The 15,109-nt window shown below is 37.6% G+C and overlaps 1 protein-coding gene across 1 annotated transcript; it reads left to right on the top strand.

Moving 5' to 3' along the window:
* Window positions 1-261: 261 nt before the first annotated feature.
* On the top strand, window positions 262-14,675 carry LOC143284141 (uncharacterized). The gene is made up of 8 exons (XM_076590795.1): window positions 262-432; window positions 2,036-2,154; window positions 4,257-4,356; window positions 6,888-7,050; window positions 8,016-8,102; window positions 9,899-10,122; window positions 12,304-12,369; window positions 13,870-14,675. Exons 1-8 carry the CDS (start codon window positions 274-276, stop codon window positions 14,365-14,367), a joined length of 1,416 nt encoding a protein of 471 aa, XP_076446910.1. The 5' UTR covers window positions 262-273; the 3' UTR covers window positions 14,368-14,675.
* Window positions 14,676-15,109: the final 434 nt, after the last annotated feature.

Genomic DNA, 15,109 nt, shown 5'->3' with positions numbered 1-15,109 from the left:
TGCCTTATACATATTATTATTACTGAGTAGTAGTAGTTCTTTTTTATGTATTTATCTTTACCCTTTTTTTCCTCAAGACCTGACTAAGCGCGTTGGGTTACGCTGCTGGTCAGGCATCTGCTTGGCAGATGTGGTGTAGCGTATATGGATTTGTCCGAACGCAGTGACGCCTCCTTGAGCTACTGCAACTGAAACTCATATTACTCGTGTCCTTTTCCATAGATTACACTTAAAAGACGTTTTCTCTCCATCCGGCGATGAGTTAACGAAAGCATGGCAGCGAACGGGCACATGTTGTCATCTGACTCTGAGTCAAATAGCCGCTCTAGCGATGGACAAAATTTTAAATTCATCTGCAGCGAAGAACACTGTGGTAAAGAATTCAAAAGGCGAGACAGGCTGCTGATTCATTTAAGAACACACACAGGCGACGTAAGTGCATATTTTTTCAGTTTGTTGTGAACGTGATACTGATAATCATTATGGTTTACAGTTCAGTTCAGTTCAGTTTTGGGGACGTTTATAAGCCATTCGGATTTTTATTTTTGTCCCAGTCAAACAAAAAAATATTGATTTAAGTTGCCAGAAGTAATAGTATATATATATATATATTTTTTTTTCATTCATCAAAATGAATTTCAAATTGCTGATACTATTTACCTGTTATAGGAGATGTTTAAAAGTGTTAACATTGTTAGCCATCATAACATGCAGAGGTAATGTATTCCAGTAATGTGCAATTCTGTTACTAAAACAATTTTTTTGACGGGCACAATAGTCCAGTGGTTTAACTTAAGCGTTGGACTTTCAGTCTGAGGGTCCCGGGTTCAAATCAGGGTTCAAATCACGGTAACAGCACCTGGTGGGTAAAGGGTGGAGATTTTTTTCCAATCTCCCAGGTCAACATATGTACAGACCTGCTAGTGCCTGAACCCCTTTCATGTGTATATGCACACAGAAGATCAAATATGCATGTTAAAAATCCTGTAATCCATGTCAGTGTTCAGTGGGTCATGGAGACATGAAAATACCCAGCATGCATGAACCATGATAGAGTCATCGGCAACTCCATGTTGGTCGTGTAACAGAAAGAAGAATTTTTTCGAATGTTAGTTCTTGAATACTTAATAAATAGTTTGTCAGTGGCATTCCAGTCGTTTTGCCCCAACCAGTTTGTCCCCCAACATCAGGTCGCTTTGCCCCCAGCCAGTTCTTAGTAGATATTTGATTATGTATTGTTTTCTTTGAATTGCGGAAGGCTAGTGGTAGTAGTAATTGTAGTCAAAACAGGGGATTGCTGAGAACACAGAAAACAGAAACAAGCGACAAAGTACAAATTATATGAATATTGCTTGGCCAAGATACATACAATGCAACATTCTTCTAGAGTCAAGGAGACAAGAGGCATGAAGAAATTGATCAGATGATCAACAAGACAAGACACTGACAGTATAGAAATTAATTGTAAAGTCACAAAAGGTTTTTGACAATATCGATATGAGTTCATATCACATTATCAGTAAGGATTGATCAAAATGGAAGGGCTGGCTGTAAGAGGCTTGTAAAAAGTTATATTCACAGTTTCGGAAAAGGTAAATAAAAACCCCTAAAATCAGTATGAAGGATTATACTTTTAATCGGTATAGCAGAAACACCTAACCCTGTGTGTATTTGTAAATAAAAAAAATTTAAACTGCATCCTCCTGTATTTGTTAATGGAGGAACGGAACACTGTAATGCTCGCTGAAATAAAGCAGGCAGCTGGGGCGAAATTATTATATACTATAATAATTTGTTGGGTTTTTTTGTAGCATAAGCTCTTAAGAAATTATTGTGATTGATACTGAGAGATTGATGATAGAGCTCAAAACTGTAGAGATTACTAGACTTTAGAGGAGTGCAGTTTTGTACATTTGTAATTTTGTTGTGGTTTTATAGATATTGTTGTCAGTAACAAGTTATGATTATTATTGTAGTTTTTATGACTGATGGTAAGAAAATCATTTTTATTTCAAGTGTCTGTGTTTGTTTTTAGAGACCATTTAAGTGTGAGGAGCCTGGTTGTGACAAGAGCTACTGCCGTCAACCTCATCTTCTGAGACATCAGCAGAATGCACACAAGCCATCGATGCAGAGAAATAGCCCTGTTTTTCTGTGAGACATTTACTTATTATATAAATATATGTGTATGTGTTTTGTTCATGCTATCTTTTGTTTAGAATTTTCCATAACTGTCATTTTCAGTCTGTTGTTACTTGTTATGTTTTTATTTCATTTCATTCAGAAGTTCTACAGTTCATAAATCAAAGGATCAAAATTAAAGCTGGGGTAGTTTCCTAAACCGATTTTTTTTCATCTTATAAGGTAGAACTGTTTAGAAATTTTGTGAAAAAAAAATCTTTAATGAATAGGTCCCGTGTGCAGCACGCACTTGGCGCACTGAAAAAGAACCCATGGCAACGAGAGTGTTGTCCTCTGGCGAAATTACGTAAAATGAAATCCACTTTCATAGGTACACAAATATGTAAGCATGCACTCAAGGCCTGACTAAGCGCGTTGGGTTATGCTGCTGGTCAGGCATCTGCTCAACAGATGTGGTGTAGCGTGTATGGATTTGTCCGAACGCAGTGACGCCTCCTTGAGAAAGTGAAACTGAAACTGAAACTTAATGAATAGAATAAAACAAAATAAAAATCTTACAAAAAAGAGTACAACTACAAGACTGCAACTCCCCTGATTCTGCATTCTCACCCTGTATGTGGACACCTATAAGTATAAACTGTGGACTCAGTAATACAAATCAAATCAAGTCATGTTGTTTTATGTTTATCACCCAGCTGACCACACAGGCCATTTCAGGTCTGATTACCCATTACTTCTTAAAGCCAGTCAAAGAGAACATAAAATAATGTGAAAAGGCTGATTAAAGCAATGCTAGTAAAACTAGAACCAGTTCTCTTACGTCTCACTCCATGGAAAACTCCAGTTAACTCTTTCCATACGAACGACGAAAGAGACGACGTTAACAGCGTTTTACCCCAATTACCATCATCAAAATATTGCAAGCGGAAGGCTCTTATACTGAAGAGGTGAATGTTGACAAAGAATACCACAATTCTGACGACGGAAGCTAAAGGTTGGGTCATTCAGACACCCACTGGACATCCGAGGGGTCTGTGTAGAGGAGAAGAGAGGACAGGCCGTACTGAGTGAGTTAAAGGTATTCTTCCACTTGACGAACAACATTAGTGTTTTGATGAAAATTGTCGTTTTGTGGGAGGTTGCTGTTGGGCACAATTTTTTTTTTTTTTTTTTAACTGGTCTGCTGAGGGATGTGCTATTGATAGGAGAGATGGGCACTGTCTGCTGGTGTGTTCGCATCTCCAACTAGACCAATCCAGCTACCATAGTAGTCCTTGGGAATGCACCCGTCTGGCACAGCCCTAGCCTTCTACAACACGACTTACCAGTGGGGAGGAGGAGATGGGGGGGGAGGATTCATGCATGGCTCGTGATTGTTCAGGATTATCCAGTATATTTCTTCTTTTTTTTCATTATGATTTTCCGTAAAGACATTAATGTATGCTCATCATTATAAATCATTAATTGTAACTTGAATAGATATTTCATTATTTGAATATATATATATATTTTGTCTGAATATCTCTCTCTATATAGTAAATATATCAACAGTCTTATAATACCAATATACTGGGCAAATGATATATATATATATATATATATATATATATATATATATATATATATATATATATATATATATATATATTGTCTGAATATCTCTCTCTATATAGTAAATATATATATATATATTTATATATATATATATATATATATATATATCATTTGCCCAGTATATTGGTATTATAAGACTGTTGATATATGGAGATTATTGTAATAATCTGATCTTTATTACAGATTATATCAGTCTGATCTTAATTAATCAGCTTTAGAGGCACATGTTAGAAAATGGATACATATTTTGTGAAAATACATAAAATGAAGATGCTAATATGTAACTGTAAGAATACATAAAATGAAGATGCTAAAGACTATTGCTGCTACTGCTATCACTGTTATGTTTACTGCTACATGATTGTTTATTTCACATGAGAACATGTTTGTTTTTTTTTGTTGTTTTTTATGCGAGTTGAAGTTGGTGGTTTAAAATGTACTTATGAAGTTTAATTATATTTTTGTTTTCTTTTGACTTTTTTTTTTTTTTTTTTTTTAAGATGTGAAGAAGATGGGTGCTGCAGAGAATTTACCCTTGAACATAATTTGCACAAGCACTTCAGGAGACAACATAGTTCAGAAGCTGCGCACAAGTATAAGGTGAGAAACTGAGTGTTTATTTTTAGTTGTTGTTGTTGCTTTTTTTTCAGCTAAGTGTTTGCTGGTTACAAATCTGGTTGAAATATGTTCCTTCTAATAGTTTTATGCAGCTATGTATGAAATTCAGCAATGTTAACTGCATGGGAAAACAATCCAGAATAAATCTAGTGGTTACGACTACATTAGTTTTCACTATATTTAGCTCATCTCTTAATTGTGGACTGAACCCTTTTTTTGTGAACAACTTTTCATAGTTTCCTTGCTTTCCTCATTGTAAATTAAAAATGGAGAAAATATTACATTTTTTGTGTGTGTTTCTTTTTTTAATTTTACTTATCCAGTATCCTTGATTTTAAATCTAAGCTGAACTTGAAGCTTTACTGGAATCCTGATTCATTAAACTGGTTTAGGTTAGCAAATCTAGATAAACTTCTGTGCAACATACTACGCTTAAAGCACAATTCAAGTTTTCTCATGGAGTCATGCACATATTTTTGTTCAACTTCAAGTTTTGTTATGATGAAGGCTAGAAAATCATGTTTCACTTATAAGCACGTATTAAACTCTTCTTAGACCCATGTGTATGTGTACTGTACTTTTTATTCAGACAGTGATTTTCAGTATGATCATTGTAAAAAGCAACAGGTGGGGTGATATGTACAGTCATTGATCTATACAAGCTATGTTTATATTTTTAGTTTTTAAATCATCAAAATTTACGTAAATCAGTTTTTCCCTTGCCTGCCAGGAGTGAATGTATGAATATATATCTTCTCTTTTGCACTCAGTTTGCTTACTGGATCATATCTGATAAGTGGAGCGATAGCCTAGAGATAACGCATCCACCCAGGAAGCAAGAGAATCTGAGCACACAGGATCAGATCCCACACTTACCCCTATTTTTCTCTCCTTCCACAAGCTAGACCTTAGTGGTAATCTGGATGCTAGCGATTTGGGTGAGACAATTAGTTCTTTGTGCTGCATGCACTTAACGTACATTAAGGAACCCACGGCAAGAAAAGGGTTGTTATTTCTTTGCATAATTTTGTGGGAAAATACACTTTGATAGGAAAACAAATACACTTTGCAGGCAGAAAAAATAAGTAGAAAAAAAAAAAAAGGGTGGCACTAAATTTTAGCTATATGCTCTCCCTCGGAAGAGCAGTCTGGATTCCACACAATCTGTTGTGACAGTGTAATACAACACAATACAGTACAATAAAAATGTCCAGTTCCTACAGGCTACAGGACCCAGTCAATGGGAAACAACCCAAGTTGATACATATTCTCTGGGATGTCAGGGAACAGATTACGTCCCTTCGATTGTGTTCTCTGATCAGTGCATATATGCTGTTCACGGTGCTTTGCAGATTTCAAAAATGAAAATTAAAAAAAAAAGGTGGCATTACACTGTGGCAGCACATTCTCCCTGGAGAAACCTGTTGTGACAAAAAGCAGTACCATATTGTACTGTACTGTACTGGATGGTACAATGCTCAACAGTATTGAACTGTACTTTGCTGTACTGTATTTTGCTGTACAGTACTGTACTGTACTGTCGTGTAAAGATTGCCCACACTATACCATATCATTTTAGAATTAGAAAACTTTTGTATAGTATAGTATGGTATGGTATGGTAAAACAGGAAATAAATGTAAGTTATTGCTTACTGTTTCTTTGTCCTAAGTGGAAAGTGGAAGACAGTACGTTATTGCTTTCTGTTTCTTTGTCCTAAGTGTGAGGTGGAGGACAGTACGTTATTGCTTACTGTTTCTTTGTCCTCAGTGTGATTAGTGTGAGGTGGAGGACAGTACGTTATTGCTTACTGTTTCTTTGTCCTTAGTTGAAGGTGGAGGACAGTACGTTATTGCTTACTGTTTCTTTGTCCTATAGTGTGAGGTGGAAGACAGTACATTATTGCTTACTGTTTCTTTGTCCTCAGTGGGAAGTGGAAGACAGTACATTATTGCTTATTGTTTCTTTGTCCTTAGTGGGAGGTGGAGGACAGTACGTTATTGCTTACTGTTTCTTTGTCCTCAGTGGGAAGTGGAGGACAGTACGTTATTGCTTACTGTTTCTTTGTCCTCAGTGTGAGGTGGAAGACAGTACGTTATTGCTTACTGTTTCTTTGTCCTCAGTGGGAAGTGGAGGACAGTACGTTATTGCTTACTGTTTCTTTGTCCTCAGTGGGAAGTGGAGGACAGTACGTTATTGCTTACCGTTTCTTTGTCCTCAGTGGGAAGTGGAGGACAGTACGTTATTGCTTACTGTTTCTTTGTCCTCAGTGTGAGGTGGAAGACAGTACGTTATTGCTTACTGTTTCTTTGTCCTCAGTGGGAAGTGGAGGACAGTACGTTATTGCTTACTGTTTCTTTGTCCTCAGTGGGAAGTGGAGGACAGTACGTTATTGCTTACTGTTTCTTTGTCCTCAGTGGGAAGTGGAGGACAGTACGTTATTGCTTACTGTTTCTTTGTCCTCAGTGTGAGGTGGAAGACAGTACGTTATTGCTTTCTGTTTCTTTGTCCTTAGTGCGAGGTGGAGGGGTGCCAGGAGACCTTCAGAAAGCACCACCAGCTGCGGACTCACAGTTACACGCACACCAGCGTCAACCCCTACAGGTGTTCTCATCCAGGCTGTCTACGGACCTTTCAGACCACCACCCGCTTGCGCAGGCATAGCAAGGTTCATCAAGGTAAGTCAGAAGGGGATTGTTGTCGGGGGAGGGGGGAGGGGGTGGTTTATCATTCATCTGCAGCGGCTTATGATTGTAAGTGTAGGCCTGAAGGGTGGTTCTGAGCGATGGTTGACAGAAAAGCATATATATATGTGTGTGTGCGTGTGTGTGTGTGTGTGTGCGTGCGTGTATAGAGAGAGAGAAAGAGGGAGAGGTAATGCTTTTCAATTTAGTTAGTAGGAATCACTTGTCAGCCATAAAAGTTTTGGATTTCTTGTTTGATTTTTTGTTTTTGTTTTTTTGCACTTTCTTGGTCACCAATTACTGATGTAATATCAAACCTTAAAAACTTATTGATTTTCAGAGTATCCACATTTTAAAGTGTTTACTTTTAGGTGGTAGTGAAAAGTTCAGCTGAAAAAAAATTATAAGTATGTAAACAGTAGGGCTGTCCACAAGCTTTTCTATTGTTGAATCTGAAGACTCCCATATTAAGCCCATAATAGATATGGACACTTGTAAAGTTGTATCAGAATTTTAAGATGACAATTTATGATTTGACTTGTAATTTGTTTGTCAGTTTTATGTATGACTTTGTTGCTTTTGATTCATGTGCAGAGTTTTGATTATAAGTATGTGTGTGTTATCAATATTTTCTACACAGTTATTTAGCAGCAACTCTGAACTACCTCTGTCAGAAGTATATGTTATGAGATTCTAGTTCATAGTAGATCTGTAAATGTTAAGAAAATAGCTTGTTTTGGGGAGATTGGGGGGGGGGGGGGGGTTGGTTTGGTTTGGTTTTTTTATTTTTTGTTTGTTAGATTAAAAAAAATTTAAAAGCAATTAATGCGCCTTTTAGACAGAAAACTATTGCTTGCCTTGGTCTGATCACATTTTTCACATCATTGGTGATGTGTTTTGTTCTGAATACCAGTTTATATCATGTACTGACTGTGAGAGATGATATTTTCATATCACAGGGTACCAGTGTGACCAGGAAGGGTGTACCCTTTCTTTTGGCAAATGGACTGAACTTCGGCAGCATAAGAGTAAAGATCATCTGGAAGGTATTTTGTATTTTCATTTGTGTGTGTGTTTGTATATATATGTTTCATTTTTATTATTGTTGTTTATTTGTTCTTTTTTTCTCCGAGCAAAGTAGCAAAAAGAAAAGGAAAAAACAACAGTCAGCAAAAAGAAAACATTAATTCTGTAAAAGAATGACTTTGCAAGGATTTTTTTTTTTCAGAGAAACAAAACAACCATTCTGTTATGAAATTATTTTGCAAAGATTCATTTCAAAGAAGCAAAAAAAAAAAAAAAAAAATTAAAGCAGAAAACGATCACAGGAATATAAAACGTTAGACAGCAACTGGAGGCTACCTGAATTCTTTCAAAGGGAGTGACATTTGTTGTGCCTTAGTAATATGACAGTAGTTTTGTCCTTTGTGGACTTCAGCTGTCTTGGCAGTGGCAGTGAACCATCTCACCGCAAACAAAAAATGATACAACCATTGTAACATACTTAAAACATATCCTTATTTGATATACATGAAATAAATCTCTCTCTCTTTTTTTTTTCAATTCATTGTAGACAGCTATATTGTATTGTATTTGTATTGTATTTCTCTTTTTATCACAACAGATGTCTGTGTGTGAAATTTGGGCTGCTGTCCGCAGGGAGAGCGCGTCGCTACACTACACCACCACCCATTTTTTTGTATTTTTTCCTGCATGCAGTTTTATTTGTTTTTCCTATCGAGCAGAATTTTGCCAGGAACAACCCTTTTGTTGCTGTGGGTTCTTTTACATGCGCTAAGTGCTTGCTGCACACGGGGACCTCTGTTTACCGTCTTATCCTATATTGTGGGTAATAGTATTGCACGTAGGTGTTGATTTACTTTATTTAAATGTGTAAAACATATATAAAGTTAAAGGTTAAACTTAATATCCTATAGCTTTTTTTTAGAGCTATAGGAAGAGTGATTTCATATTCACCGTGTCTTGGGTTCAGCATAGGAAGGAGGGGCCCAATCCTCTCCTTCCACCATTTTAACCTTCCCCAGCCAAATTCATGTACCCATTCACACTTTGGTGAAATGAGAAAAATTGAAGTAAAGTGCCAAAACGGGGCCTCATATTTCCCCAGCCAAATTCATGTACCCATTCACACCTGGACGAAATGAGAAAAATTGAAGTAAAGTGCCAAAACGGGGCCTCATATTTCCCCAGCCAAATTCATGTACCCGTTCACACCTGGGCGAAATGAGAAAAATTGAAGTAAAGTGCCAAAACGGGGCCTTATATTTCCCCAGCCAAATTCATGTACCCATTCACACCTGGGCGAAATGAGAAAAATTGAAGTAAAGTGCCAAAACGGGGCCTCATATTTCCCCAGCCAAATTCATGTACCCATTCACACCTGGGCGAAATGAGAAAAATTGAAATAAAGTGCCAAAACGGGGCCTCATACGGTGATCACAGGTGAACACTGGATGAAAAGTAAATCACATAACCAATTTTTTGGTGTCATATACTGTACCATGTCAAACTGATGCAAACTAGGCCTATGGTTTGCTCTGTTTGGCCAAATTTCGCGCGGCTAACAGTGAAAAGACGCCCCTCTTAGTCTGGCCCGCTCTTAGCCAATCAAACGCCTCTAACAGCTATAAGCGCTGAATCAGAACCAATTTTTCAGTGGCGCCCAAATGTATATAATTATACTTTTTTTGTATATTGAAATAAGTGCATAGAAATTTGAATAATACATCTGGGTTTGTTTTTTTTTATAGGAAAGGGACGATGGAATGGGATGTACAGCTATATCCTGATCATACTGATGTGCCACATTGCATGTTCCCAGAACACAGGTGTGAAGACTGCAGCAAGACTTTCCCCAAAAGGTACCTCCTGAACAATCACCTTCGATCCCACCACGAAGAGAAGTCCCCACTGTCCTGCCCCTACGCCGAGTGTGATCGTATGTACTGGGACAGGAGGAACCTGAAGGCTCACATAAAGCGCTATCATGAGGAGCAACGTTTCTCCTGTGAGCAGCAGGATTGTGGAAAGACATTTGCCTCTAAGGTAGGACATGAACTCTTTTGTTTCTGATTGTTCATGTCTGCGTGTGTGTGTTAGCTTTCCGTCTCTTTCCTTTCTGATTGTTAGTGCGCGCACGCGCGCGCGTGTGTATGTGTGTGTATGTGTTAGCTCTCTGTTTTTCTTCGGTCTTCATCTTTCTTTCTCCTGCTGTCTTTCAATGTGTCACATTCATCCAGCTGCTTGAGCACACAGTTACACACATCCAGTCTCATGTGTACAAACCCAGTTATACATGTAATAACAGGTGTACACACTTGGGCTTGTTAACCGCACACACATGTATGCCCGCATACACAGACACACATGCACCCTTTTTGTGCTTCCTTGTCTTTTGTGTCCCTACCCCTGTCCTTGTATTGGAAGTGTATTTGTTTTAGTATCAAAGTAAAATTTTGTTGTCCAGAAATTTGCCAGGGACAGTCCTTTGTTGTCTTGGGTTCTTTTACATGCACTAACCTAAGTGCATACCGCACACAGGACCTTAGGTTTATCAACTCGTCTGTATCACTATGTAGTGTTTATTATTCCAGATGCCCATAACACCACTCCTAATACCCTATGCTGACGTCAGTAATTGTTTAGTCAGTGAGCCAGACTGAACGAGTGAACTCCTGGGCTAGACGCCATTAGTCTGTCCCTGTACTAACAGTTCCTGTGAACTGGCCCATACTGGTATCTTTAAAGTTTAACAGGAACTCCAAAACATGTGTGAATGTTGATTAGTGCAAAACAGGAACTGAGGTCACCTTAAAAGCAGGTCTTGAATGGAAACAGATACTGAGACTTTTTTTTTTCCCCCTTTTATTTTCCTGATGATCAGTTAGGATAACCTAAACAAGGATGATGCTCCAGAAATCCATTATGACTTGGAACTACATGACAGGGCTTAGTTCTGTGCTTTTTTTTTGCTTTTTTTTTCTATAATGCTTTCTAACATCAGGCAGATGTGAGAGATGAAGGAGACACACATGTATTTTATGTTGGTCAGGAAATCTGACTTTATGAGCAGTAGTGTCAAATATGTAGTCAGTGAAGTTCAAGCTGCTCAGATGGTTGAATGTGGTCTTCCTATTTTGAGCCTGTTGCACACTCAGCTGAGAGTTAGCCTGAGTCATGGAGCGAGATGAGGCTGAAAACTATCATAGTTACTGGAAATTAACAAATAATGAGGCCAGGAGATGAAATGATCAACAAATAGTAAAGAGTGGTAACTCTCTCCATTTCACAAGGTAGACAACTTCACGTCAGTGATGCTTACACTGCTGATTCAGCTAGCACACAGGTAAATAAAAGGTACATTGGAACGAACCCAGACAGTTGATAAACCACCGAGGCAACCATGTGTTTGTTCTGTATTGTCCGTGTGTTCTGTGTGGCTTATTCAGGATTAAAGAGGCTATGCCAGTCTTGAATGAAAGCTAATTTGTGTTTGCACATTTCTTCGGTCTTTGCTGCTGTGTGCACATGTCAAATGACTGGTATAAGGACAGGCCTGGTGCTTCCTTTTTTGAGGAAGTGTCTGGGTTTGTTCCAATGTACCTTTTATTTACCTGTGTGCTAGCTGAATCGGTAGCGTAAGCATCACTGACTTGAAGTTGTGTACCTTGTGTAATGGAGAGAGTTACCACTCTTAACTATTTGTTAATCATCTCATAGTTACATTTTCCCTTTGACATGCTCCATGCCATGACCTCCCATTCATTGTGTCTTTGAGTGTGATGCTAATTACTTTGCCATGCTGGATCAAAATCAGATTAACATTATTATATCAGCAAGGCTAAGAGAAATTAAGTGTGGTGGAAGTCTGTGATATGAAGCAGCATAGTAAAATTTGGCAGACAATAGGTGAATAACAAAGGCACACACAACAAATCAAAGCAAAACAACCACACACACACACACACACACACACACACACACACATCAACACACACAGCCCTTCCTTTATGTACTTATTTTGCATATACACCTGCTGGTAAAGTCAGTGTATCATATTCTGGCTGATATATATCATTATATGTCTTTTGGTTTTGCATTTTGTCTTCATACCACCATCATCCTCATTTGATCCACAGTAATTTTTTATATTTCCACAATTTAGCAGAATTGTTTCTTCTGAGTGACCAAAACATTCAGTGCCTTTTTTTTATCTTTTTTTTTCAGCAAAAGCTGAATCAGCACATAAAGACTCACAGCCCTGATTATTCTCCACCTGTGAAGACTTGCAAGGTTTGTATTGTTGTGCATTTGATTTATATTCATTTATTTGTTGATTGATTTTTTCAGTTTTTTTTTAACAAACAAACAAAAACCAAAACAAAAAGTGGATTTGATAATAGTTCTTGTTTGCCGAAACTGCAAGTAACCCATTTAATCTATTCGCTGATTTTTTTTTATTCCAATTGTACATGAAGCGTCGGGTTTTGGGTACATGAAGTTTATCAGGAATGAACTAAGATCTTGGCACATATCAGGAATTTAACCCAGTAAAAAATATCTTATGATTAATCCACATTGAAATGAATTTGTACAACCACAGGGTCTTTAAGTCATTAACAAACACATACATAATCTGATCAGACACACCATAAAAAGATATTAAAACTAGTCAAATAAAAATGCACATTAACTAGTTGTCCACTGACTAAAACCAGTACACACACACTTTTTTTTCTTTTTTTTTTCCCCATCTAGGTCTAGCTTTGTGGACACATATCAAACTAAGAATACCCTGACTATGAAACAAAAATGAAAGACACTGGTTTTTTTAAGCTGTCACAAAACTGCTTCTTATGTAAACGATCTCAGCACTTTTTGCACTTGCAGTGAGAGAATATCAGCCTTCTCCAGTTGGGTCAAATCTGATTCTCCAGTTTGAGTTATAATACAGGCACATTGGAGACAATCTTGTCTGTCACAATATTTATTTTTCCCTGTTTTGTTGGTTTAGTTTCAAAATATGTGGTAGCAGAAAATACAAAAATGAACACATTTTTTGATTGGTGTGTTCTTTAAGTATAATCTACATGAATTGTTTCCCTTCTGTCCACAGTGCCACAGACTTTTCAAAGTGAAAAAAAAGACAATAGACACATTTAATTAAGAAAAAAAAAAGAAACAAAATTTGAATGCACAAAAAGAGGTTGAGGATATGTTGTTTGGGTTTCATTTTTCTTTCTTTTTTTTTTCTAAGCTTTTATTCAAAACTCCAACCAGACTGGGTATGAGTATGACTCAAAATAATACCTTCCAACAAGTTAAAGGCTAACAGTTACTGATTGCTGACAGTACAGAAAACAGTACACTTTACTAAGAAGATTGCTTTCTAGGACAGAGAAGTGGTGAGTGTTTCTTCAAAATGGTGCTGGCAAACGAGCACCAAGTTTTAAACCAGACTAGTACAATTTGAATAGATTGAAGGGCAATTTTCACTCATCAGCTTGTATGAACCCTGGTGAGTAGTTGGGAAATATTAGTTCCTAAACGGTATTAAAAAAGAAAAAGAAAAAAGAATTAAACAAAATAGTTAGATATTCTTCACAGTCAGATGCAAAGTTATTTTATTTTACTCAATCTGAAACATTGTTGTGAATAGTCCATAATTAGCAAAACAAATTCAGTTGTTTTTTTTTAATTGTTTAATTTGCTGCACAGACATAAACTTACACCAACTTAGTTTACTCAGTTTGAATCATGTTGCAATTTATCTGGCTTCTTTTTCTTTCTCAGGTCAAAGTCAAAGAACCCAAGAAGCCTGGGAGAAAGAAGGCAAGCATGGCGTCAAAGCTTTCGGGGATCTGCGACAAGGAAGTGCAGCACGACATCGACCCAGTCATTCTGGAGAGCAAAGATTCTGATTGCACCTCGGCGCTGACCTCTCGGCATTCCAACAAAGACTTTGAAAACACAGCTCAGCGACAGACAGATTTACCAGGGGAAAGGGTGATCTTGGAGACCAACTGGGGAACCATTTTGAAGTTAACAGAAATTCCTCGGACAAGCACTAGCATGCCAGACAGCAATACTCACCCGAAAAGCTGTTCGGTTTTGGGAGACAGCGCATGTGATGAGACTATGGAGTTAGGTTTTGGGGTTGGCAGTGTGAAATCCTGTGACTTTCCATCAGAGGCATGTGTTTATCAGACACAGAAGGTGATCACAGCCCTTCCGATAGTGTCTGATGCAGAATCGGATACATTGGAGTGTGTTACGCTTACTGCTTTGTAAACCCATTGAGGTGGAAGTAAAATGGTGCTATTGACTGATGTTACTGTGCTGCTCATTTGTTTCTGGTGTTGTTCTCTCTGTCTTCCTCTTCTCCTCTGTCTTTCTGTTTAGAATATCGCGTTAGGTTTTGGGGGCTGGCAGTGTGAAATCCTGTGATCTTACATCAGAGGCATGTGTTTATGAGACACAGAAAGTGATCACAGCACTTCCCAAAGTGTTTGATGCAGAATCAGATACATTGAACTGTTACTCTTATTGCTTTGTAAACCCATTTTGGGTGGAAGTAAAATGGTGCTATTGACTGATAATACTGTGCTACTCACTTGTTTCTGTTAAGAGTTCTCCTTATCTTCCTCTTTCCCTCTGTATTTTTTCATTTCTTTCCCTTTGCTTCATATATTTCTAAAACACAGAAAGTATTCACAGCACTTCGAACAATGTTTGATGCAGAATCAGATATGTCAGACTGTTATGCTTACTGCTTTGTAAACCCATTGGGGGGGAAGTAAAGTGTGTGTGTGTGTGTGTGTGTGGGGGGCGGGGGCGGGGGGTTGTTTGTTTTTCTGTTTTTGTTTTTGTTTTGTTTTTTGTTTTGTTTTTTGTTATTTTATTTCCAAATCAGATTCTGGTATTTTGGTTCAGAAAGATGGTTCTGCTAAAATTTCTGTGCTGCTTGATAGTGGGACCTTCTGACAAAATTGTATTTGAGCATTTGTATTTATATTGTTAACAAATCTACTGT

Source organism: Babylonia areolata, chromosome 7 (assembly GCF_041734735.1).
Source record: "Babylonia areolata isolate BAREFJ2019XMU chromosome 7, ASM4173473v1, whole genome shotgun sequence".
NCBI classification, from domain to species: domain Eukaryota; kingdom Metazoa; phylum Mollusca; class Gastropoda; order Neogastropoda; family Buccinidae; genus Babylonia; species Babylonia areolata.
This window is presented reverse-complemented; position numbering and strand designations above follow the sequence as displayed.